The 9865-nt window shown below is 36.2% G+C and overlaps 1 protein-coding gene across 1 annotated transcript; it reads left to right on the plus strand.

The window, feature by feature from the left end:
- Nucleotides 1-2373: 2373 nt before the first annotated feature.
- Nucleotides 2374-5540, plus strand: LOC149185163 (bidirectional sugar transporter SWEET1a-like). The gene is made up of 6 exons (XM_089419053.1): nucleotides 2374-2515; nucleotides 2816-2852; nucleotides 2955-3174; nucleotides 3909-4067; nucleotides 4289-4408; nucleotides 4944-5540. The coding sequence occupies exons 1-6, from the start codon at nucleotides 2482-2484 to the stop codon at nucleotides 5229-5231; spliced, it is 858 nt and encodes a 285-aa protein (XP_089275179.1). The 5' UTR covers nucleotides 2374-2481; the 3' UTR covers nucleotides 5232-5540.
- Nucleotides 5541-9865: the final 4325 nt, after the last annotated feature.

Genomic DNA, 9865 nt, shown 5'->3' on the forward strand with positions numbered 1-9865 from the left:
TTAATAATTATAAGACTAAAGTCATGATCATTAAATCCAAAAAGATCACCCATGGTAGTTTCATCTATGATAACCATTGTCTAGAGTAGGTTTCTTCTTATAAATATTTGGATATTGACTTTCCTCATCATTTCAATTGGAATTATAGCACCGAGAAGAGAATTATTAGAGGTTGAAAAGCTTATTATGAGCTTGAAAACAATTGTAAGTCGGTCGATCTTTACATTTGGAGTAAAAAAGGTTCCTCTTTGAGACTCTAGTCACCCCTCTTATTGTATATGGATGTGAAGTTTGGGGTTGTAGTATATCTAGAGAGTCATGGACAAAGATTGAGATGATCCAAAAGAAATCCATAACCTATAACCTCAAGATCAAGGGAAATACTCTCTACCCTATCCTCTTGATCAAAGATGGTTTGTCCCCCATTGAAAGTACAACTATGTTTAGATATCTGATGTATAAGAAGAAGCTTTTGCAACATGGAATCCAAGAGGCTCCCAATAATTTCTTCTAACTTTAGTCAAAACCCCCACATACGCCTCAAGTCCGGGTGGCATAAGGATGCCCAGCCTTGGCTCAACCTTTGGGGGATTAAGGAGGAGATCATCATGGGAAGCAAGGATAGTATCAAAGATACTATTACTTTCAATTTTAAGGACAAGATGTGGGAAGATAAGGAGCTATAGGGTAAAATGAAATTAAGATACTATAACGAGGTGATCAACCCCACCTTTGATAATCAGAACTATCTCTCTATGTTGACCAACACTAAGGAGAAAATAAACATCGCTAGCATAAGAATTGATTCTCATGAGCTTCGAAGTGAGACCGGGAAGTGGTCTACTCCCAAGACTGCCTTCGACGATAGAATCTGTCAGATTTGTGATACTAACAAGGTGGAAGATGAAAAACACTTCTGTTTAGACTGCCCGGCTCTTACTCACATCCACTCTCAATTCCCTATCATTAGCCACACCTCCAATCTTCTTGACTTATTAAGTTTCCCTTCTCCTTGATCATAGAAACAAGATTTTGAAGAATGACAATTAGACTTTCTTTTCTTGAAGTTCGATGGACCACATTGATCTTAGTGGACGTTAATCATCATCATCATCATTAAATTAAACATCTCATTATATTATTAAAATGAATTAATTTTTAAAATTTTAAATCAAAATACACAAATTTAGATTTCTTAACATTTAGGTTTACAAAAGAAAGTTATAAAAACAAATAAGTCAATTATTAGCTTCAGCATCCTACTATATTATTGGAAAAGTTTTGATTTCTTAAAATTTGAATTAACGTGCCAAAATTTAGATCTCTTAACATTTAGGTCCATGAACGAAATTTATGAGGACAAATAGGTCACGAAATTTATGAGGACAAATAGGTCACTTGACATGAAAAACTATTTGCGTTGATAAACATTCAACATTTAAGTATGTGTTATAATTTACTTTACAAAATTGCATATTTGGTTGACAACATATTCTCTAATTGAAACCCCAAAATGTAATAGCGTGACACCATTTTTGAATATCAACTAAAATATGAAAATAGATTATTTATGCTAATTAATTAAACTTTGCTGAAGAAAACTCCAATTTCTCACTGGACCGGCCTAGGGCAACGGAATAAAGAAATAGCACAATACAAAGTACAGATAAATTTGCGTAATGAACGCCACATGTAAACGGACACGGCCAGGTGGACCAAGCAGACACGTAAGCATATTTCCACAATCTGCAATAGGGATGACGGTCGGCTGACACAAGTATCTAATAACGAAAACCGTTGACTTGTAAAAACATTAAATCAAACTTATCTAATTCACATGGATATCTTTAAATGAAACATGCCGAAATGGAAGGATATATACATGAAATGCTGACATTATATACATGAAACGCTGACAATACTTAAACCATTAAATTATAAATACCGAAGGATATGTACATGAAATGCAGACATTAATTAAACCATTGAATTATAAATATGGAAGTATATACATACAGCATTGACTTATAAAAATGGAAGTATATACATACAGTTAATTTCATGTAGCTTACGTACAGATCGTGTAGAAATTATGTCGTTTTATTAGTGACGTCAAACTCGCCTATTCAAAGTTTAACCTGACGTGATTCGTTACGTTGAACGATAATGTGAAACTGTGAGTTACGTCCTGGAGGACGTCAAACTGCAGCGCCGCCTCACCCATGCACATCCAACGTCGGTAATGTCAATCGCCGCTAACTTCGTCGGAGAGATTGAATGCAATGAATAATTATTGATGATGGCTCATGACGCCGAAATGACGACTTATAAATCATGATTAATGATGCCTCTGGAATTCACCTCACATTTTAGCACTGCAGATCTCCATGTCCAATCCTACTACAAGAACTATAAATAATTTGGCTTTGTTAAGGGTTGTCACTGGAATTTGCTCCTCTTGATCGCATCGAAGATAGCGAAATGTTGATTGCACATTTCATTTTTGGGGTCCTCGGTGTGTATACTCACTCTCTCGAACAATATGGAGATTGTAAATTTCAGGAATATGTTTTATGTCGATAGCAATATGGAGATTGTAAATTTCAGGAATATGTTTTATGTTGATTGAAAATTTTAAACATATTTAAGATTTGTAGGTTTTAAAAATATCTATAAATATGTTTTGAATTTTCTCTTGATTATCAAATTCTAAAATATTTTCAAAATTTACCATAAACATAATTTCAACCTATTTCTTGATTGCAAGAAATTTGTTTCAGATTTCCTGATGTTTAATTTGTTTCTTTCATGACAGGGAACATCAGTGCCCTGATACTCTTCTTAGTTCCTTTGTGAGTTTTCCCCAACTTAGGTCGTCATTTAATGTGAAAACTTATTGATACCCATATAATTCATAATTGTTTCTAGTTTATGATCCGACTGGTACTGTGCAGAATTACGTTCTGGAAGATTATTAAGAAGAAATCGACGGAACAGTTCTCTGGATTTCCGTATGTTTCCACCCTTTTGAATTGCTTGCTTTCTGCATGGTATGGCATGCCGTTTGTATCACCCAATAACCTTCTTGTGAGTACCGTTAACGGAACTGGGGCCGTCGTGGAACTTTGCTACGCAATTGTGTTCATTTGCTATATTCGGGACAAGAAATACAGGGTAAGTATACTATTGATTAATGTCCAAGGAACTTAGTTACAGCGGTATTGCACATGTTTTGTTTTTAGTTGGGTAGGGTTAAAGTTTTTGGTAGGCTGAACCTTGTGACATTTATAAAAAATGGTTAAATTTTTGGTAAGCTGGTCATTGCCACATCTATGAGATATGAGATAGTTGTTTTATCTGGTGAAATATTGTGGCAACACATATGTCTTTTTTTGTTTTTATCTGGGTGGGTTCAAATTTACTATTATGACATTTATGAAATAAGGGTTCAAATTTTTAGCAAGGGTTCAAATTTTTAGTAAGTCCATATTAATTTCTAGAGGTATTGCTTATGTTTTTATAGTTGGGTGGGTTCAAGTTTTTGGTAAGCTAAACCTTGTGATATTTATGAAAAAGGGCAAGTTTTTAGTAAAACATTTATGAAATATGAAATAGTTGTTTTACCTGGTAAAATATAATTACAATATATATTTAGTTTCCTGTCTTTAAGTAAATGGATTCAAATTTTTTGTAAACTGACCTTTGTAACTTTTATGAACTAAAAATTCAAATTTTCATAAAATAATAAAATAATTATTCTATGCGGTTAAATAATGGCCATCATATATAGGAAGTTACCAATTTCACTAAATAGATTATACTCATTCCTGTTATAAATATACACTCTATTGATTAATAAATTAGTTTTGAGGACGGTGATCCCATTTGAATGATGGTGGATGAACCAGGTGAAGATACTTGGCCTTCTAATAGGTGTTCTCACTTTTTTTGCAATGGTTGCCTTGGTATCGCTCTTGGCACTGCACGGACGACCAAGAGAGTTATTTTGCGGCTTCGCTGCTGCCTTTTTCTCCATATGCATGTACGGGTCTCCTCTGACAATAATGGTAAATCTCTTTATTTCCTCAGCAAATCGAAAATAATTTTTGTAAAAGAAAATGTCGAGGATCTCTGGAAAAATTAATTACATTGTTACAAAGATTGAATGCATTTCAATCTTATTAAAAATATGTCCATTCTATCCAAATCGATAAAAATAAATAGTTGCAAAGGTGAAGCAATTGTCTATACTTGAAGTGATCCGAAGCGTAATTTTGATGGTGTGCAGAGGTTGGTGATTAAGACGAAGAGCATAGAGTATATGCCGTTCTTCCTGTCTCTCTTTGTCTTCCTATGCGGTGCTTCCTGGTTCATATTCGGCCTCTTGGGTAACGATCCATTCGTTTATGTAAGTTTAACAATAGCTACCTTACAATAATAGATGATAAATAGCTTTGCACGAGAACTATAAACATTCACCTTCTCGGTATATTGGATAAACTATTTTTAGTTTCATGAATGAAGAAATCTCAGCATAAAGATCTTTTATAAAGAATTAACATTGTATAGCTGGTAAAATGCTAGATTAAATGTCCTACAACATCATTAAACATGACTACACAACCAATTGAAATGTTTTTAAGATAAACGGAATATAAACTGTAAGTATAATATTTTAAGTTCTGTGTATTATCCTCTAATTTCCACAAGTTCTCTCAATTAGAATCTATTCTATAAAATCATAAGTAAGAATAAAATAAATATCATTAGGCATACCACCTTCAGTATTCTATTATATTCCCTTAGCTGCAACCTTTACCTTTGCAACCTAAAATCCTTATAAAACCCGAGTTTAATTAATTCTATCTTAACATAACTCTAGGTTAACGCTATATTAATAAGATGGATCTCATAAATTTTTAAATGGATTTATTGATCCACAGGTACCAAATGGGGTTGGAAGTGTGCTCGGAGCATTGCAGTTGATTTTGTATCTTATTTACAAAGACTGGAACAAACCCAACAGTGATACATCGTCTCCTCATGCAGAAAAGGAGGGAAAGGTAGGTGTCGATCACATCAACGCAATAGAAATGGGATCTTATCGGCAGGAAAAAGTGGTTAGTGCTCCCCATGGAAAATATGTGAATGGAAATCATACCGTAGCCCCAAGCACTGAGGTTGGGGGGAAGGTAGTAGCTTCATATATTGTTTCCATTCGAGATTTTTGAGTGCATATCTTCTTAACAGAAGATATGTGAGATCTCTCTTTGGGTACCAACTTCTCTAATCTTCAAGGTACATAGAATATAAGTATTGCAATGCAATGAAGTCGTCATTAGTAAATAAGGTTTAGGTTTACGAAGTTGTGCGAGTATAATTTTTGTAAACAAGGTTTATGAGAAGGTTTTGAAAGTTCTTTCTCATTCATAAAGGTGTTATATATACATATAAACCTTGTAAAAGATGTCTTTTGGAGTCAATTGTAATATGAACTTTCTCCCATCATAGAGGTACCTGCAAAATTATTTCATATTAATAAAGGTATTTTGATTTGGTTCAGATATTCATAGTGTGCATTATTCTAATTCTTTTAGCAAAATATTTAGATAATGTGTTTTTATCTGAATATTTCTATTGGATATCATACAACTGCTATAAGAACAATTTGGTTTATGTAGGATACCTTTTCCATCATATGCTAAAATTTGTCATGTAGGGGAAGCATACATGTAATAAGTACAAGAGGCTTCACATGATTGGAAACCCTTTTAATTCCTAGTGGTACTAGAAATTACAAAAGACTTCACATGATTAGAAACCTTTGTCAACACTTGTGGTACATTTTTAGTAGTATTGCATGAGAGAACATTTTACATGGAACATCACTTCCAAGTATCTAGGTTAAGGCATTCAAAAAGGACGCTAAGGAATAATGCTATCATTTACTTGGTTAATTTGATACTATAACTAAGGATATGATCACATCAACACTCAACTAGAGCATAAACATATTGGTTCTAGTACTATTGTTGGACCAGTAAGTATATTAGAGAGCTATAGAGTATGACAATACTTTTCCTTAGAACCCATCAATTCCCCACTCCTCGAGACTATATAAAAGGTGTTAAAATTTTTCACATTTAGTCTATGGAAATTGTCCTTCTTGCATCTTAGCTATGAAAGTCCTACATAATCTTCAATATTCATAGTTTGGGCATTTGATCATTGTTTACTTTTCAACGAAGAGAATAAAAAATTTGTAAAATTATCCCAACTAACCCCTTTATTTGGGACCTCTTGTAGCATATTCTTTGCTTTTGAGTTGATCAAAGTGGTACCCATCTTTCACAAGTCCTTTTTTTTGTAGACCCAAGTGCAGTGTTTTTGCATGCCTATATCCCTTGGTTCATAATACTAAAATAATCACATCTATACAACTCTCAAGTAAGCTTTTTTGTGTGGACTCACTCCCCTCTTACTCACCTAACACTAGCTCAAGCTGCACCATCCCATCACCCCTCTTATTCACCTATCACTAGCTACACCATCCATAACCCCTCTTGCTTAACCACGTGCTAGATGAAAACTTAAAACCAACCCAAAATCAATATGGCATTACTTCTGTAGAAGAATCATGTTGAATACATGATCCTTCATCATTTTGTGTTAATTATACACATATTAAGTAATGGAAAATAAAGAGTTATAGATGGATATAGAGAGTAGATCTACTAATATGAAACCAAAGGTAGCATTAATTGTTTTATATACTATTGCCTCCTTAATGATAAGTCATCCAACATTGGAGCTATTCATAGTGGTATCAACGCATGTTAAGCCATTATTTTCCTCATTGAGTCTTACTAATTTTCCCATCTATTGATGGTGCTGGACCCGCAACATGTTAGGGGATCTCCTCGGTAAGAAGTCCCAATTAGACTTCAGACTGTTTGGCGTAGGAGTCCTAACAGTGGGTCGTACGGTAATTCCTTGACCGTGATTTCGTATAGAGGCAAGTAAGATAACTCTGTTCGTAGAAAGGGGTGTGACAGTTGTAGTTAGGCAAGGAAGGTGTATGAGAGGTTCTAACACACAGGGGTTGAGATGAGTGCACCCCTTGCAAACTATGATAGAACAAAGTGAAGAAAGGAACACACGAGCAAAGATGCATCACAACATGGAAGGTAAGTTAGTTAGCAATCAAAAGTGATGGTTAAACCAATAAACATTTTAGAAAGATTCATACATACATAGACGGATAGCTATACATGCATGCATAAGTAAACAGATACATATATCATTTAGAGTAAACCAGATAGCATAGAATACAATACAACATATGCATGAAATGTGTTGGCTCTTGTTATATTAAGAAGTGTAAGTTCCAATCATACAATACATCCATGTCCAACCACTAGTTCCGATAGCGGGATGTTACAGCCACAAATGCCTACTCCTCCAAAGAGATGTACTAGCTCTACATAGTGGAGAAGCCAAGGCTCATTACAATACTATCCAAGCTCTCTCCAATATAGTCTTATCGGAACCTTGTTTGACCAAAAGCCTGTACAATGAGTTATGAGGTTCTATTTATAGCAAAGGGTGCGGTGACCCTTGACATTCCCTTTGTGGAAGTTCATATACCCTCATGACTCTTCATCTACTCTATGATTGTTACATCCAACTATTGACACTTGAACCTCCACTTGACAAGACGTTACATTACAATGCACATGTGCCCATGTGAGACACATGGCTTGAGAAAGCCATGCAAGACATCACTGACACTCGGTCGTTGTGGTGAGACCAACTCTTTGACATGCTTGTGATGGTGAAGGTGGTGAGCTAATGCCAAGATTGGTCATCCATGATGGTGTGCATATGCTCCATGGTGACATTTTGCTAAAGCGAACTCTTGCTTCTGTTGCATCTAGGTGCATTGGTGTGGCTCCTCCATCCAACTTGTTTAATTAACATGCACATGGTCTTCTTGGGTGTGGATGAACCAAAAACACACTGGTGCATAGTGTCTGTGTTGATCTTCCAATGTGTGCTGGTGGTCATGTAGATCAGCTGTCAACCACATGTTCAGCTCCAGTTGGACTTGCTTCTTGTCTTTGCCTCGATGAGTGTGCTGAATGGGTGGGATCATGTGCATGCGCATGATGACATGCATGCTGCTGAATTCCTTACATGCGATCAACAACATTGCTCACCATGTCTGCTTCGTGCGAGATGCTAGGATGGATCTTTAAATTGTACGGACGCAGTTTCATCCGTGAGTGCATGTTGCACCTGTTGTTGTACCTATTCTTGTTGCAACTCATTCTCTTGTCTATGCAACTCTTGTTCTTTGAGTTGCTATGAGTACAAGCAACTCCTTCTCTATTATGTTCTCTGCCTTTGCGTGATCTTCATATCGCACCATCACCTCATAGCCTGAGTCTCCAAAGTTTCTGTCACCACAAGTGCATCTTCTTGAGCTTGTTTGTTCCGCCTCTGTGTTGTCAACAACCTTCCTCTTGCATTTGTTGCATCTCGTATGCTACCTTCAACTGTTGCTCATGATGTTTCTCATTGTGATGCTGCTGTCGTCATATCTTGATGTCCTTGTCTACGAACCTTGATATCTTCATGGGTAGGAATGTCCATAAACACTTGATCGACTGTATCCCAGGTGTTCTTTGAATATTTGTCTTTGAATCTTCTCTTGGAAACCATTGTACATGTATTGTTGAGAGGCAGATGAATACCCGCGATACTTGGAGACATAGCAACACTCATGGCAAGCAATCTATTAGTCGAAAACCAAAATGAACTTGTGAACTAACTTGCAACATACCTGTGTGATTGATCATGAAGGTTGCCCAATTTCTCCGTGGAGGTTGGAAGACTGAATACCAAGACTGTGCAAGGCATAGTTTAGGCTGTCAGGAGGTTGACTTACTACTGGAACTATGAAATGCATAGTCCAACCTCGCTATTGATTGCTCGAATTATGTAATGTTCAATCTCAGCTGGAAATGGTTGCAGGCTCACTAACTGCATTGCACAATTTTCTGGGCAGCCCCCAATCACTATCCCTTAGAATTTCACAATGCAAGGTGGAGGAAAGTTATTGGGAAGAAATGCACATTTCCTAAGAGGAAGACAGAGCCTTCCCTCTCAGGATTGTGCAATGTTGTCTTGGTGAGGAAGAGTGCAGACCAAGGCTGCCTAGACCCGTCGATGAGAAATTGTAAGTGAATGTGAATGTGAATGTGAATGCATGGAAATACTCAGTGTAAGCATAAGTGAATGATCATGCATGTAGACAGTGAAAGAAAAGTTCAGAAAATAGAACAAAATGAATGTAGGTGAGGTGAGTCGCTGAATCAGTGACCGTTCATGAAAAATAGTTTCATGCATGCAGCAAGAGTGAGATGTTAACAAAAACTAAAACGGTGCTAGTACAAGCTAGTATGTATCAAAACGATAACAAGTTTTCATTGAAATCAAGCAGACAACTCATACGAAGCGAAACACAAAAAGCAATAGAAATGCAACACAAGACATGAGAAGTGGGCTTACCCCAAAATAACTAAGATGAATGTGTCGATGACTCCTAGATATAATGTGGGATGTTAGAGCTGGAAGGTTGATGTGAGGAATGAGTTCTGCATCGTCCAGTTCATGAGTTTTGATAAAATCGAAGACGTGACGCGCACGCCACAAATATAGGAAGAGTGACACTTGGTGGGAGTTGTCTTAAATGATCCTTGCATGCAACCTCCAAGTACTGAAAGTAGATCCATGAATCAAGGTTGCCTTTGCATGCTACCTTGGGAGAATAATACCATGCATGCAAGTCAATTTTGCTCGG

Source organism: Pinus tabuliformis, chromosome 3_2, assembly GCF_031772625.1.
Source record: "Pinus tabuliformis cultivar Carrire ecotype Pingquan chromosome 3_2, CPIR1, whole genome shotgun sequence".
Classification (NCBI taxonomy): Eukaryota; Viridiplantae; Streptophyta; class Pinopsida; order Pinales; family Pinaceae; genus Pinus; species Pinus tabuliformis.